This window comes from Toxotes jaculatrix, chromosome 16 (genome assembly GCF_017976425.1).
Source record: "Toxotes jaculatrix isolate fToxJac2 chromosome 16, fToxJac2.pri, whole genome shotgun sequence".
In the NCBI taxonomy this organism is placed as follows: domain Eukaryota; kingdom Metazoa; phylum Chordata; class Actinopteri; family Toxotidae; genus Toxotes; species Toxotes jaculatrix.
Window position 1 is genome coordinate 21,122,573 of NC_054409.1, and position 24,737 is coordinate 21,147,309.

Here is a 24,737-nt window from a genome sequence, read left to right on the forward strand (position 1 = left end):
CACACTCACACAGTATTCCGGACATCATGACTCTGGGATCTGGCTGTGGGAAACTATGAGGGGGAGTGTTCAAAGGTGGAGCAAAAGTCTGAGCTTGTAGAAAAGGACATAAGTATTGAACAGAAGTGGATGTTTGATGGTTGAATCTTTTGTTTCTCCAGTGGGAAATAGTTTCAAAATGAAGTGGTTGTGATCCTGACACAATCCACGTGGACTCAAGTAGATGTAAGTGTCTGCTGGAGGGCTCTCAAGTGAAGTCTGTGGTAAACAGAGTTGCACTCCATGAGAACTTTGCAGAGAGTTTTTTCTTCAAGAGGACTCGTTTTCAGTGCTGCTGAATTATCTTGTTGTTGGTGGTCTTCGGAGGGGGAACTGGCACCATGGCTGGAGTCATTAGGAAGGGATCTGGGAGACCCTCATACTACTACAGATTCCTGGGCAAGTCCCGACTGCAGCGTCAGCGAAGCCGGTCCCGCAGCCGCACCAGGCCATCTGCCAGCAGGGGTAATAAATAGTTCAACTGCTAAAAAAGTTCACCATGCAGCAGTTTTAGCCTCGTGTACGCCAAAAGACACATGTACATTATAGAAATGTTGTTCCTACAACATGATGCAGCTGTATCTGATAAAAGAGACAGATTCTGTAGATCACTAACAGGCCAGTAATCATTTTGACAGTGTCTGTGTTTCTGATTCTATCAGCAAGTTCATATTTGTGGTGGTGATTGAGTTATAAGGTATTTCTTCGCACATGGAGGCTACATTTTGTGACCAGTTGCCCTTTCTAAAGTTTTTTTTTTTTTTTTCTGTTTTATGGTTCACATGAGACGTACTTCTACAGTAACATTATCTTTAGAGCTCATGGCAACGCTCCGCTGTTGTGGATGTGTTTCGGTTTGTGTGTATGTTCATGAGAAGCAGAGTGAGATGACAGTTTGGCGTCACTATTCACAAGGTGATGCTACTCTCAAATCACACCACCAACACTTGACAGCTCACAGCTCAGTGTTAACTTGTTGAGTTCCACCCTGTTCAGGAGCCCTGCCTGCAAACATTTCTGTTCTTAGCTACCAAGAAAGTCTTTGATTCAGTTCATTTTCTACACTGCATAACTACTTCTTTTTCTGTTGGTCCGTGTCCTCGATCACTGCTCCTTCGCTTTGCTGCTTTTCTGCCTCTCTACTGTTTTTCCTACTGCTGTAGGCAGTGTTTGAACTGCAAGGTTACAGTGATAAGTCTGCCCCCAAGGCTTAGCTCAAGTTACTTGAATTGAGATAAGTAAGTAGCTCTGCAATCTTCAGCATATTGATTTTTTTTTTTCCAAGTGAACTGTAACTTGCGAAGCAGGATATTAAGTAGAAGTTTATTGCATATCTGTTACTCTCTTGCTGTGGATATGATGCAAACTTTCTAGAGACAAATTGTTTAGATAGGAAAACATTACTCTCACTTTATCTGAAACTGCACCTCGCTTATATTGTTTTTTAAGTAACTTAAAATGTAAGTAAATGTAGTTAGTCTTTATATTAAGAGGCAGGCAAAGCCAGAGTAAGTGCTTGACTGAATGTGTAGTTGCCTGGTTTGTATGGCTTCACTTTGTTTCTCTAGCTGATGAAAGAGGTGCTTTGAAGTCTCCCCTCTGTATCATTCAGTTCTCAAAAGACCACACACACATGCATTTGAGCTTATATACAAAGACATGCACGCAAACACACTCTGCCTTGATCTTTGTGGCTAGGCGCAAGCTACCCTCGCAAAAACTTTACACACTACACATTAACGCAATGATGCACAGGCAGGAACAGAGAGGTCGTTTCTACTTGAAGCAGAGGACATCTATCAACTCTCAAGAGCAATACACTCTTTGAATTTTGTAGTAGCAGAAATGAAATAGCTGAAAGAAGTTGTTCTTGTGCTTTGCATGACCCTAAACTGGTAACTGTGTGTCACTGTGTAACAGTGCATTCTACAGATCATAATGTGCATGGTATGGCAGAATTCACTGGAGGGTTGTTAGTCGTAATCACATGCCTCTAGAGGAATTCTTATAATTGAATCAATAGGCATCAAATGGTTATTGAAGCGGCTCACTGTTAGAGCGGCTCTCTTTGGATTCACATCATGGCCAGTATTGTAATAAAAAGTTTACTGTTAATAAAAAGAAATATTTATGCGACAGGTGATTGACATTCCTCATCCGTTTCAATGAGAAACTTGGAAAAAGAGTATCTGCTAATTGCATTGTTGCTATGTGTGTAGAGCTGGATAAGATGCCACACATTCTGTACATATTGTGAGATTAAAGACATTTGTTAACCATTTGAAATGTTGCTCTCGCTACAGAGAAAAGCTCTAATAACACATGGACAAGTTTAGGGACTAGTAAGTGAGTATAGTGGAGCATTTAGGAGCCAGAATTATCAGAGACCAAAACCGTACGAAAGTAGAGACTTGCATTTACCTCGTGGCCAGAAACAGGACTCCAGATGAATGCTTATTTGGTTTTGGATCAACTAGATGTGTAAATAGGCAAGTGCTTGCAATCATCGTCTGCCAACTTCATAGGGTGAAAGTATGTAAGTGTAGATTTCACAGCTTGTTTCTTCTACCTCGAAGAGGCTAAAATATTTATTTTTACAGGATCCTTGCAACAATATGAAGTACTTTAATTTGTCAGATAATTAAATCCATGGATTGACCAGAAACAGACCTTCCTGTCTGGTGTCTCCAGTTTTTCACTCTATACATCAATATATAAAGTTACATACACAGTGATAAAGGATTTAATGAGTATTTTCAGTCCCTTTTATATGTGTATGTTTTCTCTATTGAATTGAAAAGAGGTTTGTTTGGAGAAAAATAGACCTCTGCAGTAAACAGTTCTATGTGCCTGGAGCTACAGTAGATGATGTGATGTTGCTGAAATGTGTCTCACAGCAGCACAGTAGCAAAAGCGTGTTTTTTGTTCTCATTGCAGCCATGAACAGATCTGTGAGTTTATCTTGAGGAAGTTCCTGTTGCCCCTCTTGACGTATACACTGTCACTGGGACAGATCAGGTGGCAGCTGCGTGAGCTCATGTGTTATTGTTTTCTCAACATGTGCGGCACATTGTCAGAGTGTGGAAAATCTTATATCAGCTCGGTGCACCCGCACATCACTCTGATTCTCTTTCCCCTTCTTTTGTCGGGGTTGGTGACATTTACATACAAAATTACTGCTTATCTCAAAGAGAGAATGGCTGAGGGACGAGCAGAGAAAGAGAGAGCGGTATTGTCTGATCTGACTTGTTACGCCGACGTGTTTTGAAATTCTTGATGCAATCAAACTCTTTGTTCTGAGTTGTCCTGTGACTGGAATACTGTCATTTTGCTCAGGATAGAATTCATCATCTGTCTCTTTTTTATCTACTGTGGCAGTCGAACTCACAACAGTTTTAAATTGTAAGGTTCCTTCTGTGAAAAAGTTACTTTAGCGCAACGGCCGTAAACTTTTCTGTCTCCTCAGAGAGGAACAGTTTGGTGAAAAAAATTAGGTCTCTGAAAAAGAGGATGATTTTTATCAAAGTCAAATTTCTGTCATAAATTTTTTTGCTTCACTTACTGGGCCGAGTTTAGCTGTCATCATGTTTGTCATCATATCTCTTTGCATGATCTCAGATAGACTGCCCTTAGGAGTGTTTATGCAAAGATTGTGTTTTTATTTCTCCTCTAGGTATATATCACCCAGACCTGTGCTGGTTATTCCCTGGCAGAAATAACTTGCTGGTCTTTTTTTTTTTCTTCCCTTTGATCTTAGTCTATTCTTGCTGACCCATGTTTTCACTTTAAAGCTGGCAAAGCATCGTCTAAACACCAGCTGACAAGTGTGTTACAAAAGTGTAAACACACACACACACACTTATCTCAGTGCCCTTCTAGATTACATTATTTCCCTTTCCTCCAAAACATCTCAGCCTTTTAACCTAAACTTTACCACAGATTTAACTTTCCTAACCCTGTTCTAAGCTGAAATCTATTTTTATCCTAGCATTTGAATCTCAAAAGAATAGTTTGACATTTTGGGAAATGAGCTTTTTCGCTGTCTTGCAGTGAGTTCGATGATATCTGTACAAAAAGTGAAGATGAGAAGTTCAATATGAAAAGTGAAGTGTGCATAGATGACAGTTTTTGGCCTTAAGAAGGATTATGGGTGGACCTATTTCTTGACAGAGTCAGGCTAGATGTTTTCCCCTGTCTCCAGTGTGTGGGCTAAGCTAAGCTAAATGTCTGCTGTTATGAGACTGGTATTGATCTTCTGGCCTTATTGTCAGACCGAGTGTGAATAAGTGCATTTCCAAAACTGTTAAACTATTCCTTTAAAGGTGCAGTACTTTGGAGCAAAACACTTTTTTTTCTTAGTAATGAAACATTTAATGAAATGAAGTGTTAACAGATGAGGCTAGCAGCCACAGTTAGTAAGACAAGTCAGGTCAAGTCTTTGTTTTGCTCATTATCACATACAATCTCTCAAAGGGCTTTATGGGCCCTCATCAACAATAGTTACAGTCTTTTAAAACAAGGAAGAACTATACAAAACAAAAAGAGAAAAAAATTACCGGAAAAGGAAGATAAAACTGGAAGAAACTTTTAGACAGGAAGTTCGGTGGCGATCGGGACAAGAGAGAAACAATTACAGAACAAAAAGTTGTAGCAGTGATACAGACAGAGTCCCACAGTAGGATTATATTAAGTCTAACTGAAATATAACAAGACCAGTATAATAAGGCTGGTGAAATATTTTCATAAAGTTAAGCTTAAGACGGTAATTGGATGAAAAAGGAAGATGTTTCAAGTATTTTCCAACCATTTAATGCACATGAGCTGACAGATGTAGGCCCTGACTGCTCTGTGACTGTTCCGGTGGGAGCACCAGCCATACACAACAAAGAGCGCACTAACAGATGCAAAGTAACAATTTCGGGAAACCATGAAATATCACAACAGTAAAAAAAAAAAAAAAAAGAAGACACCGCCAGCAGCTTGCAAGAAGCTGTTTGAACTACTCACTAACAACTCAATAATGCATTACCACTGACAGTTATTGCATGTAATCATATTCTCAATGGGTCATTACCAAGAGACACTTTTGATCTGTGCCACTCCGTCATGCTTAGTTTTTATCTGGCAGTCTATGATGTAGCCAGATTTTCGTCTTTGTGTGCCTGTGTGTTCGTGTGTGAGGGGGGTCGTGTGTGTGTGTGTGTGTGTGTGTTGATGGGAAGTGAGGACAGAATTCAGGCAGATAGATGGGAAACCTCGGCAGAACAACGCGGACAAACATGATGACTCAGTTTCCGATGCTTAAGTCACATTTACACCCAAACACAGGAAGGCTGGAAACATGTCTGTATTTATTTATTTATTATGTATGCCCTTTTATTGTGTCTAGAACTATGTGGTGTGCCTTAGCACAAGCCTTATTTTTGGAGTTTGTTTTCTGAGAATCCTCTATGAGATTAAGGTCATGTTTTAAACAAAGCCTTCACTAATCAACATAGCAACTTAATTTTTTGATAATTGTGACTTAATTTTCAGTACATACAAAAGGAGTTAAAACAGTAAAAAAGATAAAATGAAGTATTTCCTCTTAACATTTGCAGCTCTGAATTGCAGGATGAGAAGTGAAAATGGGAAGCAGAGGCATGAGACAGAAGGAAGAGACAGTTAATATAGCAATCAAGCAGTGAAGTGAAAGCACCAGAACTCTCCACATCATCTCATCCTGGGATTACTTTCCGATCTTAGTCTCATTTCTGGAGCCTGTGTCCTTGTCTACCCTCTTCTCCCTCTGCCTGATGAATCGTGGAGATGGGCCAGATGACGCAGGGCTTCTGAGCACCAAAAGGAGTCCAATAACAGGGGGACAGGTGCAGGCTAATGCCCCTTAATCCATAAATATCCACTCAGATTACAAGCCAGAGGCAGGGAACGGTTTTGGAGAAATAGCTGTAGAACTATAGCAGATCATTGCCATAGCTCATCCTAAATAAATAAATACGGCCTTTCAACATACAGATGACAAGATGCGCGAGTAAGCATTGTTATTTTCACATTCACTTACAGGTGCAAGAGCACACACATTCAAGTTTGGAAAATCAATTATGTTGTTATTATACAGCATTTCTCTGAAATGCATTTGGTTTGTTAAGCCATTGTTGCCTGTGTCTGACCCCAAAGAATAATTGGTGGGAAAAAAAGAATATACTACTTTCAGAGCACTACAAAAATATTTGAAAGCTGTCAGGGCCAGGCTGATGTTAGAATGCATTTTTAGGAAACGTATCCACAGGAGCTCCTAAAAACCCATCCTTAAGATCTGATATCAACAATCATGCCAAAATCATAAGCACAACTACAGCTTTGCCAGTAGAGTGAGGGTGTCATTCTGAGTTTTCCTTGTGTAATTTGTACTTTTTTATTTCAAAAAGCTGCCACATGTCATTTCAAAATGTCATAAACTGACACCAAGCCTGCGTGTTGTGTTTGCTTCGTATCTGTGTGTCTGCAAGTGGATATCATAAGTTAGTAGGATCCCAGTCGGCATCGCAGGAATGTTGTTGCTGTGTCGCCCTCTGCACAAACACAAACTTCCTCCTTCTGCACCACACTCTCCTCAGCCTCTTCCTCTTCCACCCCTCTCCTCTGCCTTCCCATAACACACTGCAGACAAAGGCATGCATGTGCCAAACTAAACATGAAGCAGAGTCCCTCTCTCTGGATGTGACTTGAACCTGAATGAATATAGTATTCTTGTTTTCCATCTTAAGTCAACTATGGGATGAAGTGCTGCTCGGTGCTTCCTTTGTCTGTACTTTTACACTGTTTATTGGGTGACTGTGTTTCACAGACTTAAGAGATTGGTTCCGTATTCTGTTTTGAGGCATTAATACTGAACTCTAGCATAAATTCAGGCTTCTGTGATCTTTGCTCTATTAACCCTATATCACTACCGTTGACTGTGCATTCACTAGAGGTTGTTTTAGGATGAAATGATTCTCTTTTTTTACTCCCTCGCATCTGCAGGGTCCCTCCAAGGAGACAGAGCAGCACCTCTTTATCACCCCATCATCTCTGCACTGAGTAAATACCGTACCTCAGGGGTCAAAAGTCCAGCACTGTCCTCACAGTTTAGTGTTAACACATTATGGTCTCTGTGTACACAGACGAGGAAACACTTCTCTCTCTGTCTTCCTCACACACTGACACATGTGTTTGACTAAACCGTAAAGCTTGACAATTCAAAGCTGTGCATGTAATACAGAATGTGCCTGGGTGGGCCTCCGCTGTGACCTCCCATTACATGGATCATTGTCCAGCTGGGATTCTTATATACCACTAATGAGACTATGCCATCTGATAAAGTAAAATAAAAAGAAATCTTCATTCTGACAAATTGTTCTTTGATTGACAATAATTCCCGTTTTATATTCCAGAGGCAGAGGAAACAGAGCTTTATTGCAGCACCATCAACGAGTCAAGACAAGTTCTAGTTGTCTTGTACTTGAGGGGAAAACATAAAGGTGATGCATTTGTGAAGGGGGGAGGATGAGAGGCGGGGTGGACAGAGAGGAGATAGTCATCCAGGTAGAGAGAACACAGTAAACACAGCCTGACAGCCTGTGATTTTTCCTGCAGATTTCACCAGCCCACAGAGAATGTATGTGTGTGTGTGTGTGTTTGGATTTTCCTCTGCTTTTCCCTGCTGTCATAACACACGAGCTCTGCATTCTCTTTGGAGGCTATTTTTCAGCCCTGAAGGCACAGACTTCTTGAAATACAGACACGTGCTGCTTTTGAGAACAGGATCCTGTACTCAGAGTCTCTGTTTATCAGCTCGATGAGCACAGGTTGGATTATTTATCTAACTTGTTCAAATATGCACTTTAAAGCAAACTGACATCAATATTTCAGTATCAAAATTTGGATCAAATAACTACATGTATGTGAAAGTTGTTGCTTATAGTGATGAACCCAATAATAATTTTGCCTGACTTCGCAGTTTGTTTTATGATGAAGCATCTGCACTCAGCACGTTCATAAGGCATCAAGAGTACGCACAATGTGTTGTGGTGACAAACAGTGAATTTAAATGGAGCTTTGTCTTTATTAGAAAACTCAACAGGATACCGTTAGCCAGCAGATAATGGGATATGTTTATCTATTGTGGTTGACACTAAAATTTATAACAGGTTAAGCCACTTGACCCAAACAGTCCCAACTGAAAAGCTGTAAAACGTGTGTGTGCCTGTCTAAATTAGCTTGCTATGTTGAAAGAATGAAACAGGAACAGCAACAACAATAACAATGTACTGATACAGGTGGTAGATGACACATCTTTTAAGTGGTAAAAGACAAAAATCAACCTTTCCCAGTTAGCAGAATGATTACTAGTGTAACACCAGGAGTACGCAGTGTAGATACTAAATGTTCTTTTCATCTTGCTATCATTTGTAGACACATTAAATAAGCCGCGCGACAACAACTTGCTAATAACAACCTTTGTGAATTATCTCTGTCAACACGGAGCCATTAGCACAGCCAGTTCCTCAAGCGATAATAGATCATAAAGCACACAACTGCAGGCAAAAGAACAACGTGCGTTAAGAATCTTAAAAATTATTATTATTGTTATAATTGTGTCTGCACTTTGGTGTAGCCACACCAAAAACACCAAAAAAAAAGTTATGCTAAATGTTCATCAACCTTCCTGTTATACCCCTTGATGATTCACTAGATGCGATCAGTTGCTTGTGTCCCTTCTGACACATTACCTCCTGTCTGCCCAGCGCGCTGTTCCTCTGCTCACCTCCTGCATGAATCAGTTTTACAATATTCATCCTGTTTGTCTCCCCTCAACAGCAACTGGCAAAATGTTTCATAATATTGAATATCACAGTTTTCAAGAGTCAGAGAAGCTTTGAACATTTTCTCCCCCACACTCATCTTACAGCTGGAGTTTTGCAAGTTGGAATATCCTGTGTTGGTGAGGTCTGGGAGGAAGGGAAGGTTAGCTGGCACTAGACACTGGATGGAGTACGTCTGGGTGGGAAAAACTAAGGAAATATGTAGTCTGACCTATATTACAGAATGTTAATGGAAGGAAGGAATGAAAGAAGAAAGGAAGGACGACAGCTCTAGATATGACAGATAAATAGAGAGTTAGACAGATAGACAGATTTTTACAGTTTGCAGTATGCAGTTTTAGGCCTCCTATGGCTCTCCCTGGCACTTCCACTGTCCCGTGAACTGACTGTCAGGAGGCCTGAAGAGGGTGAAATCCAGACAGAGAGAGAGAGGGCTCTATTTTTGGGTAAATGGTGATGAAGGATGGAGAAGTGATGGTGTTTAGAGAACAAAAAGATAAAAGGTGAAACAGATGAGAATTCGATTTGATATGACGCAGGAGATGAAGGTATGAAAAGACAACGGATTGAAGTGAATATTAATCAGAGCTCACACACGGAAGAAAGTGAGAATGAGGGATAGATTACAGGGAATAGGTTGATAAGAAGTTCAAAAGAATTCTGCACAAAGATACATCCCTTTTTGACTTTACTGCGGACCCTCTGACTCTTTTGATTGACCTTACAAATAGAGCCTTGCATGCTGGATGGCCCCACAAACACAGGCGTACACCTTCAGATACCAAAATAATCTTAGTCAACAGCTGTTAGGCAGACCCCTCTAAATGAGAAGTGTTTACAGCCTGAGACAAGCCACCGTGTGCAGTGCGAAACTTTGATGACAGACTTCACGATTCAAGTTTAAATTTGTGTTTTAATTTAGGTTTTATTGAGCGCGAGTGTCTGCCTACTGTTTGCTGTCGGTTAGACACACTAGTTATAAGCAAGCGGAAATTTTCCGTGCATTTGTAGAGAAACATTACACGCAGATGGTGAAAACATGTGGAAGCATGCACTGCAGTTTCACACAGCAATTAGTTAACAACTAAATGAGTGTGTGTGTGTGTGAGCTTTGCTGTGAGCGCTTGTTGCAGCCAGCTGTGTACAAGTGGGGAGATTTACGTTTAGAAATTAAGCAGACTGGAGGGGTAAATCCAATGAAGTTGAGCGCAGAAATAATTTGTGGCGAGGATTCGCACTGCTGACTTCAATGCCATTTCCTCATGAACGATTTTCAGATTTAAAAGGATTAAATACACTTGTTGTCATGGCAGCAGATATTCCAATGCCGCCACATTTGTTTTTTACAACAAGGAAGGGGCAGGCAAGTAATTTTTGATTGTTGCATTTGAAAATATTCTGTTAACATACCATGACAATAGACCGGACAGGTTTTCATGCACATCCACACAGAGTTCATTTCCTGACATCAGTTAGAATTGTGCTGCATTTTTAGCAGTTGTAGATGGTCCTTTATACCATTTTAACATTTTATAATGCAGTTTCATTCTGATAGAGTTACACTGCCACATGCACTTAACACTAATTTCAGTCAAAGATTTGTTTTTTTTAAAAATCTAACATGATCTCAGTGATGCAGTGACTTCATGTGTTTCACAAAGGCCTGTAGATGATGCCATGATTATATCAGCATATCTGGCCTACTTAGACACATTTTCTATTTTAGGCTTGATTTTTTATTTTTATTTTTTTTTATAAAAATCTGTTGACGGAGCTGGGACTTTGACTGTGGTCTGTAAACTGCTGCTCAGCCGTGAGATGTCAGAATGTCTTGTGCTTAAAGTTGCAGTGAACGTATAGATCGTGTGGGGTTATATTAGTTCACCAGCAGGCTAACATACTGATAATCTGCTTTGTACTTATGAGCTAGCAGTTAGCAATGATGGGTATCTGAAATGTGTGGGGACTTGCATGCTCAACAGCACTTGCATTCCTCTCGGACATGTCCAGATTTGCTGCTTCCACACACATCACAGTCTTTGACTCCAGAGCTCTTTCACATCTCTGTCATGCTGATCTGAAGCTATACTGTGTCTCAAGGTTCAAAGAAATACATAGATAGACACACACACAAGACAAAAAGATAACAGATACAGATAAGTTCAGTAGATAGGGAAAGGATGCGAAAATCAGGAACTGAAACAATGGCCTTTTACACCCTCAATGAGCTGATTGATAGATTCATAGAGGAATGGGTAACAGAACAAACTTCAATCACATTTAAATCACATCAAATATAAGATCAAGAAATAAGTACAATATGAGCAACACACACTTTTTTCCCATTCTCATGTAACTTTTGCCTTTGATCTTTAGTACACAAACAGATGTTTGAACATCTGAAGCCAAGGTTTGAATTTATCGTGTTTAGATGAAAAAGTTTCACATATATCAAAAAAGTCACTTGAAGCAAAAATGTCTTGAGTTTGAAATTGAACCCAAGTCTCAGTAGTCTGAGTCCAGGCCTGTTTGGCACCCCAAACACCACACCCTTATTTCTAACACACTATCAGTGCCAAAGCTCAACTTTTGGTTCAGCATTGTAGCTCAGTTTGTATGTTCACCCATGTGTTTGTGTGAGTCTCTTTAGCCCAGAAATTAGGAATTTTAAGAGTGATAACACACTGACAGCCAATCACACAAGATGTGCACCACTCTGGCACAATGCACAATTATTTCTGTATTCTTTTTATTTCTTTATTTCTTTATCCTTTCCTCCTTAAATGTGAAGCGAGAGCGAGTGTCCTATAGGCTAGCTGTTTCCCCTTGCTTCCAGTCTTTACCCCGGGCTAGTCGTCTCCTGCCTTTATGTCTGTAGTTACCAAACAGAAGATAGAAGTGGTGTCAATCTTCTCATCTAACGCGTGGCAAGAAAGCAAATGATTGCATTTCCCAAAATGTTGAGCTGCTTTTTAAACATATATTTTTCACAATGTAAAAACCAATTCCACTATGTAAAGATTTCTCTCTTTGCAGAGTCTCCTCCAGAGAGGACGGGACGCCGACGCAGCATGCCAGGCAGCTCCTCAGACAAGGCCACGCCCACCATGGAGGCTACGTCCACTGCTGCCACACCTTTCAGAGTCACCGTGAGTACTGTGAGTGTGTTTTTATGTACCATCTCCGTCTTTTCTATTTGTTTTACTATCTGGTTTTGTCTCTGTCTCCATCTTAGTTTGCTTTAGGAAGCTGTTGGTTATAGATCAGTGTCTACAGAGGCCTGGTCTGGTGTCCAGATGGACCCAGGCCAATCTGAAACTAATTTACTTCAAATATTGGAATGGGACCTTTGATGTTTGACATCTGCACATCACGCATCTACACATCTTGGGCGTTTATTCACCACCCTATCCCCCACTAACTTTTTACATCCTGTGTGATTTTTTCATTGCATTTCACACTGAATAATATTCACACGCTTCAAGTAAGCTGACGCCCGCACACACACGCACACTTCCACACCTGTGCACACACAACACCGTCAACTCACTCACTCTTAAGCACACTGGCTGTCTTCCCCTCTGTCAAACACACACACACAGCAGCCCTTTGTCTGTCATCTTGCTCTAATTCCAATCCAGTATGCTTTCTGCCATGTTTAATTCAATAGATAAACAGCCAGTTAATGAAGCAAAAAATTCCGCTATGAGTCATCAATTTAAAACTAATTAGCAATTAGCAGTGCATATTTCCATTAATAAATAATGAGTGGGGAGATGACGACCCAGAGGTGAACTGTAAACAGTAGATGTTAGGCCGGCAAGGCCATGAGCACTGAGCTCAGTAAACAATCCTCCAACTGATAATGGCTTAGCAGGTACGCTAATGGGCCAAGTGCTAAAAAACATTATATTCTGTCTGAAAATAGAAAAGATTTATACTTATCTTTTTTCAGTTCCTTCTTCTTAATTCCTTTTTTTTTTTTTTAATCAATACCAGCACTCAAAGCGTCATGATAGTGTTCAGGAGTTTCACATTTAAAAGTACCACTGCTTGATGAGTAAGAGATTGTTGAATTCTCAAAAACGGAAGTGGTGTTTTCAGGGGAACAGTTACCTGCTGGGCGTTTGACATAGTGCATATTTGTGTTAGTTCCTTTTCTGTCTTCCTGTCGTCTTTTTTTTTTTTCAATTTAAAATTCTCCTTTTCATAGAAAGAATGTGAATTTAGTCACGGGGCAGTTTTTTAATATTACCAGGAATGAATGAGTAGATACAGAGAGAGATGTAAAAAAAAAGAAAAGAAAAACGAAAGCTTGTAGGAGACAGAAAGGGTCAGATGGAAGGGCTAAATATTGATTAAGTGTCTCTTAAGCAGCTCCTTGTACTCTCTGGGGAAGAGAGAGAGAAGAGCACTGCAGCAAAGTCATCCTGTCTCAATCACATGACCACTTAACTTACTTCTGAGGGCTTATTGCTAAGCAGCACTGTCTTCTTGCACAAAGAAAGCTTCCTCAGACTGTGCTTGACCCTCTCTGTGCTTTCTCTCATACTGCCCCCTTCTGGCCTCTGATGGTAGCACAACAAACTAAGTTCCCCATGCTAACTTTGACTCTTTAACCTCTGTTGGATGTAAACTAGCAAACACATAATGTTTGACTAAAATTTTGTTGGTCTAAAGCTTGAATTGTTTAATTTTAACGACAATAAATAATAAATCTGTAAGGACACTGCAAGAAGTTTGCCAACTGATCAAATTCTGATGGATCAAATAGATCCACACACAGCATGGAAAGACACAAGAGATACAGTACGTAGATGGATGGACAGAGGAAGAGGATGCAGGCATGGTGGCACAAAGAAATGTTAGAATGAAAACAGGAAATAGTAGGCAGGCGGTCGTATTCTCATCCTTCTCTCCTGCATCTCCCACTTTTAGCAATGACAAGCCACCCCTCACTTTTCTCCCTCCAGTGAAAAGAGTTGTGGTGACATTTAAAGTACCCCTCCTAGGCCTTGAGCTAAATCTGTCAAAATGTTTTTCTCTCATGTTCTTTGCAGACTGGGTTCAGTGTCTGTGCACACAAATGGATTCCACGCGCACACGCACACACATGCACATACATAAGCACATCCTTGAGCGCTTCTCAAAAACAATTTCTCACCGGCAGGCATGGACGAAAACTAAAATCTCTCCAAAGCCTAATCTTTCACAACCAATTCAGAAACAGTAGAAGATTGCATACATTAAATATGAAAGTTACAACTGAGTAGTTCATCTTATTCAGTGCTTGTTTAAAGAGCTGACAAACAAACCTTATCTAAGTCTGTCACGTCCATGTCCTGCTGATTGCACTAGCAGGCTGGATTGATTCTCAATTGTGACTTTGCTCCTTATCCAATCTCTCCCTGACTCCATTCTCCCTACCTCCCTTCTGTGCTCAGATAATAGCAGGGGGTCTAATTGGACAGGTATGTCTCTTGTTTTCATCAGGTTGTGCCAGAGGAGGACGAGAGAGGCTGATATGGAAGCAGGGAACACCCTGCTGATTGTCCAGGCACTGATTCTATCAGCCCCCATTAAGGAAGCCTGGAATTGCCAAGCCAAGGGAATAGAATTAACTTGTTGCAAGCATTTGCTTTAATTTCATGAAAAAAACAACTAAAAAAAAGCACAGCGATAAAATTGAGCTGTCCTCTTAGTGCTGATTTAATGGGCTTGGACAGGCTGAGATTACAATCAAGTATGCAAGCCTATTATGCACTCACACACACACACACACACACACAGGGGCATGCGCAGGAGTAACACATCTGCACTGTAAACAAGCTACCATAGTAAATATGGACAAACACATTCTTTCCACAGCCATCAGTTTCCCTTCAGAGTCAGTACACTAAGCCAGGACCGGAGGGCTGGTGAAAACCAGGCTTTCCTCCCCTTCGAGGATGCATGTTGAATCAGATTATTCCGTCCCCTCCTTCCCCTAATTAGCTGTCAGCCATAGAAATGTGGAATAATTAAAGAGCTCATTGAAATTCACTCTAACATGTGACACTGTAATGCCTCCTCCGACAGGTGGCACTGGCTGTAATAGCCTTATCATGTTTCTGTGTATAAGTAGGTGTTTGCAAAATTAAATGTAAAGGGCAAGACATTACAGCAAAACCCAGTAATATTTATGAAAGACCCAACACAGCATTGTGGTGTCAGAAAGTAATTAATGGAGGGATCTCAACATTATTTACATCCTGTATTCATTTTTTTTTCATTCATATTTATAGCCTAGGTATTATTCAGCCAAAGCTTCACTGGGAAACTGATTTCCCGTGAGTCAGTTTACGTAAGCTTTTACCACACAATGGAACAATGACATGATTTATGACATGCCATAATGTGTCAGTCTTCATTGTGTACGTTGAAGTCACTGGTCATGTTGCTTTTAAGGTGTGATCACATACAGCAACACATAACGGAGAAAGGTCCGGCTTCGTGCATCGGTGTGTTTTTCAGCTGTCACAGGATGTCAGCCGCCACTGTCTTGATATGTCATATAGAAACAGCTGCTCAGACGAGGACTGATCAGAATATAAACCACAGCGAGGAACACGATTCTGCTCTATTTGACCATCTTTTTATTTCAGCTTGCGCTTGATTCCCTGTGCAGCTGGTGCCGTGCTCTGCTGAGCCCTGATCCGCCGGCAACCTTGTCACTCATTTGCTGTACTTTTCTCCTCACTTTTCCCTTCATTTAGTTTCATTCTATTGCTTTTTTTCTATCAACTCATGCTCTGCCACCTCCACATTGTGCTCCACTTTTTCTACTTATCCTGCTCCTTTAGCACATCCCTCACTGTCATTTTCTCAATTATTTGACTGGTCTCGCTTCTATTTCTCTCCTCTCTGTTTTTCACCATCTCTCTTTTTTTCTCTATATGTCTCCATCTCTATTTGTCTCCCTGCATATTTTTTCCTCTTGTTCTCTCATGCCATCCTGCAAGAGAAGGTGCTGAAGGCAAATTAAATGCTAACATTTTTGCTGCGCTCCCAGTGTGCCATGCCTCCCTTGAGGGTTTAATCTGGTGTTAATATAGGCGTCAGTCATCCTTACTGACTGATTTTAAGTGGGAGAACAGGCTGTTCATGTCTGCTGACCTTCACCCTGTCCAAAAGCACTACAAGAGCTTTGACAGGCAGATGGAATTAGTTAGACAGTAGTATATTTAATGTCACATCGCTGTCCACATGCACTTGAGAGGGTGAAAGAGAGAACAACGAATGCAAAATAAGAAGAGAAATTATAGGTTTGTGTACCTTCCTGGCTCCTCTGTCCATCCATCAGGGGACGGAGAGAAGTAAAAACAGAACAAGCGGCCACTAATCAATCCACCTTGCCTACAGGGATGGGTTTCTGCAGATGGGAAAGAAGAGAAGCATTTTAATTTGTTAGCTGTGAATATGCCAACAGCAGCAGGCACGCGTACTCTCCAGGGGCTACAGGAAAGAGGCATGGAATTACTATGAATTTGGAGGGGATTGAGAATGATGAATGCAGAAATGAGAAAAGGTGTGTGTGTGTCAGTGTTTGTGCATATGTGTGGGTGTTAGTGATTTTCTACTGCACTGCCATCTTTTCCATCAAAAAGCCAAAGTCCTCTGCTTCTCCTTAAGTGCTCTTGTCATGTCGCTGAAGGAGCTAATCTCAGGGTCATGCTAAATACAGTCGAAGGAACAATAATCCTACTACACAGTGTGACCCATGTTTGTCATTGAATGGCGCCTATTCTGATTTGACCACATGCCCACGCACTCACATACACGTATGGCTTGAACGATGTATTTATATGGCTTATACTTATGAGTGACAGTTTGAATCAGAAAGCAACCCTGTGAAGAGCCTCAGAAGTCTCTCTCGCTAACAGCAGTGACTCAGCCTTGTTCATTTATCTAATAGCCCCTGAACAGAGTTGACTGGTGGCAGGTAGCAATAGTAAACCATTTGCTGCCCACTTGTCTGCAGGCTTACATATACCTTTGGCATCATGTTGACTAAATAAAGAGCTGCCAAAATATCTACAAATTCGGATCATTATTGAGTATGCAGACAATCGCCATTACAATATGTGTCATATACACATACAAAAATCAGTGTACTTTTCCCCTTTTGTACTAACAAATGCAATACTTTCATTAAGGGCTGTCAATCAGAGTGTGAGTGCCACTTTAACTTCATAAAAAGAATTCAAAATGTGTTTGCATCGATTTAAAGGGATACTCCAGCAATTTAGTATTGGACTTCCATAAAATTGGGAGGCTAACAAGAGAAATATGAAATCCTGACTTTCAGTTCTTAGTGTGGGTTAATCACCAGAAATACTGGATCTTACGTTACCCGTCGTGAAACTTGGTAGCATCTTTCCTTAGATTTTTCCCTGCCAAGAAAAATCCCACGGCTTTCAAACTCTGTGCCCCAGTTTGTAACACAGGCTCTCTAGTCTCTAAGCCCAAACTGAGTTATTTTCTCAGCCTTTGGAAAGCTCCCTCCAGATCCACAGATGAAATTATACAACTGCTTCTACAGGCTGAGCCGTTCTCCCCATGTCTAGAAAACCGACTTCATGTGTAAAATCGATGGAGTTATTTTTATTTTTTTTTTGTTTTTCCTCGATCTGTCTCACCACCATATGCAATCTGTTGTAATGTTTACCAGATGTAAGAAGCTCCTCACATTTCCTTTGAGCACTGCATTGCAGGACAGTAGTGTTTATAAACAACACAGTAAAAAATCAAGTCAGTTTTTCTCTGCAAACGCAAAAGCTCTTGCTTATAATAAACATGTAATATGGAACTGGGACACTGCCACTGAAACCCTGACATTCCCATGATTGGCGTGAGCTTAAATATACTGACATTAGCAAGTCTTTGCTCCCAGCCCAGAGTGCTTTCCTGATGACAGGTGTTGTTCATCAGGATGCTGTGGCTCCTCTGTGATCAGCTGGCAGGCTGTCTGGAAGTCACTCTCTAATTAACCCTATTCCATTGTTGCCCGGGGCGACCTATTCACACTGTAGGTGGTAATTATACAGGTGTGATAATGGCCTTACTGGGACTGGGGGGGTCTTTTCGCTGTGTGTCACCTGTCGTCGTCTTGTGAAATGTGTGCATGTATTAGAATGGCGTAAGGCTGAGGCTCTGTAGGTATGTCTCTGAGGTGAGTAGATGAGTATCTTCACCTTACTGCTCCTGAAGGTTCTCAGTCCATTTTTTAGCCTGTGAATCAGCAGCTGTGTCATTTGAAAAGCTGCACCTGATCCTGAACGCTGCCTGGTTTTGGTGCTTTCTCCTGCATATTGGCTCTCTTGTTAAGTTCAGTGTTCTTCGTGCTGCCCTCCAAAGTTGCTCTGTCAACTCCCCTGTACACCGTTTTTATTCAGTCCCCACTTTTTCATCCTCCTCTTGTTATTCTTCTCCTTCTTGATCTCCTGCACTGAAATCTAAAAAAAAAAAAAAAGAAGCTGAATAGAAGATCAGATTTTTGTGTCTAAAAACTTGCAACATCCTGCGAATTCTGCACCACTTCTCATTTGTTCATATTCTCTCGCTCTTAATACCAGCCAACAGTTGCCATGGAGACGGCGAGGTGCTTGGGGGAGTGTGATTGCAGATGTTAGAAGAAGTAAACACACAGACTCAGACAAAGAGAAGAATGAGCAAACTAATAACGGGGTGTATCCATTGAATTAGTTTGTGAAAATGATTACAAAACACAGTGTTTGTACGTCGCAAAATTTGTCACAAACACTGTCATAATTAGCGCCGTGGCAAACAACCTGTAATTGCAGCAAAAGTATTACCTGCCAGCTTGTTATAGATGTGCTCTTTCAGTCAAGATCCTGTCCGTGAATGTGCTAGATCACTTTGTATTGAGGAAGTATTTTGTGTCTGACCTTGTCCTGACTTTTCCCATGAGCATCACTCTCAGTCTGATATGAGGATCTATACTCATTTGTTTATCCTTTATCTACTCATTACATTAGGATACGGTGCCTGAATGTTGGTATTAATATGTTCTGTCCTGCTGCCAGGGTAAGCGTCACTATTGACATCCTGGAGACTTCCCTCACAAACTTGCAGTGTCACTGTGTTATTGACTGCCTCTGTCTCTCTCCGTCAGGGCTTTCTAAGTCGACGGCTGAAGGGCTCGATAAAACGCACCAAGAGTCAACCCAAACTTGACCGCAATTCCAGCTTCAGACACATCCTTCCTGGCTTCAGGAGCGTTGACAATGACAGGTAGGTGTTTGTTCATTGTAGTGATGCCGGTGTGTGTGTGTTCTTGTGTGCTGGATTTGTCCATGTGTCCTTTCTATTCTGGTGCTTCTCTCTGTCTGATGACTGGTTATTCAGGTCACTGTTGACAGTTTTGTGTTGTGTTGTCAGTATATTGCGAAAACCAGCGAATCTTGACTCTCCAATCTGTCACTTCTAATACGTCTTCCTCTCTTTCTCACTGTAATACACGATGAGTCTCCGTCCTCTGTGCTGTCATGACATGGCGTGTTTGGTTTATGTTAGAGTTGTTGAATTCAGCCCATGTCTCTGCAGCAAGCTTGTACTTATGCTGAAATATGAGTTGTTTGCTTTGTCTCACCATTAGGGCTGGACAGTAGAAATAATATCACTGAACACAGTAGAGCATTTCCTCAATAAGAAAATTAGAAACTTTCAGTACATTGTAAACAAGTTACATTGCCTGACAATGTCCTAATAACCAATCACATCACAGAAACAAAGCTTTTTGTAACCAATCACACGGCAGTATTTTTAGGTATGAACAGCCCATTTCTCAGAATAGCCTCAGCAGGCTCGGATGTGTTAGGAAAACACACCTCATGCTGTTGTTTTGGTATCACAGTCAGGTAGTTATGAGAGACTGTTGCACCCACTTAGGAAACTTTTTCGTGTTGGCACAGAAAGCACAAACACAACAGCCACAGCAACCTTGAATGATAAGAGTTGTTGATAGATAAATAAGTAATAAGATGTTGGTACTTTGGCCCCAGTGATACATAACTCATACTGCTGTGGTGATCGACCTAAGGCATAAGGACTGTGGATACAAACATTTCACACTTTGTGAATGATGAAGATTTAGACTGAATGAAGATTAAAAAATTGTGTTTATTTTTTGGATAGTGAATTTATTTAACTAGGTTTTCTGTTTGCTTACAGGTCTTGATCATTTTCAGTGTACTACTTGAGCTTGAAGAAATCTTTACTTAATGTTTACTTAATTTTTATTGTGACATTCTGTATGTTGAAATATGTTGAAGGAAGAAAATTAGCGTGATCAGTGTCGAGCCTTCCGCCCACAGCACCACCCATGTGACAGTGTTTTGCTCCATGCTGTGATAATTGCCAGCTTCTGAAAACTTTTCCTAATTTCCTCAAGAACTCAGCCACTCTGCAAACATTTGTCCTCGCCCAACCATGTCAATTAGACTACACTGACCTGTGATCGCGTTGACTGCACATTCTGGATTTTTGATGGTCTTTCCGTACATGCACGAGTAACGGCTATCATTCCCAGCACTTAACGTTGCTGTGTCTGGAAAAAAGCCAAAGTGTCCATCTGCAGGGTTTAATTAATGGAGGTGCTGTGTTTGAAGAGACGTTCCACGGCTTTCAGTTTCAGAACTTGGAGCCGAATGGCTGCTTCTCCGCATACTTTTAATGAGGCATTAACATCACTGTCAAACTATCACAAGGGAACGCAACCAATTGTTCAGTGTGGAACATGGTGAACTGTTCCTCTGGTGCAGTCGGACAAAATGAGCTCATACCTCTTCTTCTTTGTCTCGCTGTCTTTTCTCATTCTCTTTCCCACTTCTGCTCACTTTTTGCAGCTTATATCTTTCTAACCCCGCTACCTTCTATCCATTTCAAACTCATCACTCTCCAATTTCAGCCCTCCTTCTCTCTATTTTTCCAACAGTGGTAAGGTTTCCTAACCCATCAGCATTTATGTGTTTCCCTCTGATAAAGCGCTCAGGGAGGACGGCAAATATAGGACAGGAAATTGGAAGGTCCAGGGGGTGTCTTATCTCACCTGGTTTAACACAGAGACACACACACACACTACACATACATCACTTGCAAACGGACACACTGACTCTTACATAATGATAGATCTCCATATAAATATCCTTGTGCAGAAGAAGAAGAACGGAGAAATGCCGCTGTGGTGCCTTCAGTCTTCTAGGACGTTTAATGGGCACGAGATAAATATAGTAGTACTTGTGTTTCTGTGAAGAACAGGAAGACAGCATGAAAAAGATGCAGATTGATAGAGTAATGTGCTGTGAGAGGAGTCAGTGACACTCCCTGTCAGCCTGGGAGCAGCCTCCCCACAGGGCAGAAAACATTGCAGAAGAAGACAGGCTTGGGAACTGGCAGAAGAGGGAAGAGAGATGATGAGACGAAGTGGAGATGGAGGAAGGAGGGAGGGAATCCTATACCCTGAAAACTCCCTGGTGTGCAGATGTGCAGCCTTGAATGTGGTGCAATGCATGCAGAGAACATTCTGTATTCACTGTACATCTCAAACACACTGACCACCACTGTATCTCATTGTAAATGATGTAGTAGGAAATTATGTGCATATCTCAGTCGTTTATACAAGGTTGATTACTTAAATGTAATAGGAGATTATTTTATGGTTGCTCTAACAGCCAAATATTTGTTTCTGTTTTTGTAACAATTGTGTGGGGAAAGGGCTGACACTCAGCATCATGTGGACTCATACATGTTTTCGGTTTGTGTGTCTATGTGTGTGTGTGTGTGTTAGCTGTGATAACATTGTTAGGCCATGTAGCCTCAGGTGGTCTCAGGAGAGAGACCTGCAGATGAGGAGCAGCTGGACTCCTGAAATGAAATATTCATCTGTGTTAATCAGAGGCCGGACATTCAGTGAACACTCTTTATCTTTAGCCAAGCGGAAACACAGCGATGTGTTGGCGCGCACACATCAACGCTGTGCACATACAAACTAATTATTAGGCTATTTGGCATAAACTAAATACAGATATTTGTAACATCTTTAAAAGATAGGCACATTATTTTTTCAGGATATCATCTGGAGATAGGCATAATGTCATGTTGAGCAATTTCCACTCTAGTTTTTTCTATGTGAGTTGAGGCAATTATTAGGGCGACAGAATGGGAAACCAAGTCTACAGTGCGAGTTACAATGAGTGGAATAATTGTAGGAGCTGCACTGCTCAAAAGCTACTGATAAAAAGAACATCCTGCAGAAATGAGGAAGCAATTCCAACAGTTTCGAGGACACATTTGTGGGTTGAGGATGTAACACCAGTTTATTACCAGCAAATAGACATGGAAATATATCATTTGTGTTATATGACTTTACTAGTAACCTAAATCCTATATCAGTAAGTCAAATTTAAATAATTCAAATTTTCCTGTAAAATAATACATATACAATCTACTCTCTATCAACAAGTAGGATGACCACACAAATGTAAAAATAACATTGTGATGTTAAATCAGCATCATATACTCTGAATGTCAGGTGCTGTTACAGGTTCTTAAGGAAGCTTGATGTTGCCGTCATCAAGTTCTTCAAACTCACAGCCCTCCAATGGATCACCTCTCATCAACAAACACATCAACCTCATCGGACTCATTATTAAATCTGCATCCTTTTCGCAGCCAGTAGTTTCACATCTATAGGCCTTTATCTTTATAGTCATTAATGATTTGCAGTTGCAAAACTTACTGATACTGGATAAATGTAGGTTACTGTGTGTTTGTTTCATTATAGGCAATGGTCTGTTATTGCTTTGTGCGCTGACCCAATAATGTCCTGTGTGCTTCTTGTTGCTCTCTGCTGCTCTGATCTGCTCTACACGTTTTTCTTGTATCAGAGATAATCTGACCCTTACTAGCTTCTGCTCTCTTGTCTGATCCACACTGACCTTGTCTGGACACGCTGATGAATATCATAGTGGTTGCAACATGTGGGCTTTTAGATTCTTTTACAGCAGCACAGAATTTCTCCAATGCCATACCACTGCTAATACTATACATGCATTTATGCGTGCACACGTACACACACGCACACACACACACCACATTTTACATACTGTACAAACTGTCTACAGTTTTCCTGAAAGCACAAAAGTCATGTATGACATCATTGCTGTCGACAGTACCCACCCTCCATCTTCCTGTCTGTCCATCCCCTCGCCGTGTAATGGGAATCCATGTCAGTCTGGATTTTGTGGCCACAGTCGTGTAGCTGGCTGTAGCTCACTGATTGTGATTATGTGTTTGTGATTCTGTGTCTGTAACTGTATGCATATCTGTGTGTGTGTGTGTGTGTGTGTGTGTGTGTGTGTGTGTGTGTGTGTGTGTGTGTGTGTGTGTGTGTGTGTGTGTGTGTGTGTGTGTGTGTGTTTGAGTAGCTGCAGTTCTCTGCACTGTGGGCACCAATGACTCATGCGTTTTTATGGAAAGACTGCTTCAATAACACAGCAGGAAAGTCTTTTTTGCCGTCACTCACAGGCTTCAGCTCTGAATATTAGCAGAGGGATAAAATGGCTGAACAGATTTGTTACATCCGTATTTATCCTCCTGTTTCCTCTGTCTTGCATGTCTGACACAATCTGCTCAGCATATCCTTTAATTATGTTTGCAGTGCAGGGAGCACATATAGACACATGCTGGGAGAGGCTGCTGGACAAAATAAAGGGGAAGAGACAATGGATGGACTTAATGAAATATATAAATGTGCAACTAAGACAAGACAAAGGCATAATAACACCTGGACAACCGTCCAGGATTTACTGGATAAGGTCAGGAGTCTTAATTTAAAAAGAAAATTGGTCAGAATTATTTTCAGACCAATATGATCGTCTAATGTCCTCAAGGAATATAATTCTGTGATTTTTTTTAATTCTTTCTCTTTTTTCTTAACACTGAAAATTAGTCGCATTCAGCGATAGAAACTTCCTGTGTAATTTGTGTGTAATTACAGACTCCTCCTCATGCCATTAAAACACCTATGTACATTTCCAGAAACAACACTGAGGACATAACCTCTGGTCCTTAATGACAGTAATGGCCCTGGAGCCATTATTCTTTAGTCTCTATAAAGCATCATGGACACACACTCTTCATGCCGTTTTTAGATATTTGGAGCCTTTTTCTTGTCACCATTTCATAGTATTGAATTGTGTTTAGCATCTAAAATATTATGTCTCGACATTCACTAGAGTCTGTTTATTTTGCTCTGGACTGACAGGTATAATGTTAACTTTCAGTGACCATATAAGGCAGTGAAGCAGTGGCACAGTATCAGTGTGAGCGTTGTAAGAAGCTTTAGCTCTGAATGACTGCCTGAAACTGGATTCAAGAGCCCTTGATACAAAACTCCCTGTCATCTCTCCATAAAGCTGCAACAATGGGTGCCATGGTAATTGTTGCAGGTGGGGGTGTTAGAGTGTGTCCGTGTGTGTGTGTGTGTGAGAAAGATGGGGAGAGAGCAGTAGTGAGAGAGAGACATCCATCCATAAATCCAATAAAGTGATGACATTTAGAGTTATTAAATTCTGTAAACATTCCCCAGGTGGACCGACTGTAATATCCAACCCCTTCTATTGCTCCCTCCCTTCTTCCTCTTCTTATCTCCCTCCACATCTCACTCACTTACTTACTGACATTCAGTTTTTGCTCTCTCAGCATCCCAAAGTCCATTAACCCTTTAAATTATAACTCCCTGTCTCTTTTCACTTTGACTCTTTCCTCTTGCTC

At 40.9% G+C, this 24,737-nt stretch overlaps 1 protein-coding gene across 8 annotated transcripts in view; it reads left to right on the forward strand.

Annotated features, from left to right (window-relative positions):
• dab2ipb (DAB2 interacting protein b) overlaps positions 1-24,737 on the forward strand; it is a 114,790-nt gene that overhangs the window by 33,859 nt on the left and 56,194 nt on the right. For 3 of the 8 annotated variants that reach the window (XM_041058837.1, XM_041058831.1, XM_041058834.1), the window contains exons 2-3: positions 11,940-12,061; positions 19,078-19,196. In XM_041058837.1, coding sequence (XP_040914771.1) covers positions 11,975-12,061; positions 19,078-19,196 — 206 coding nt within the window. In that variant the 5' untranslated portion in view covers positions 11,940-11,974. Of the gene's footprint in view, positions 1-141; positions 505-11,939; positions 12,062-19,077; positions 19,197-24,737 lie in introns of those variants that run through there. The other 5 variants (XM_041058828.1, XM_041058833.1, XM_041058838.1 and 2 more) reach the window with 3 other exon arrangements.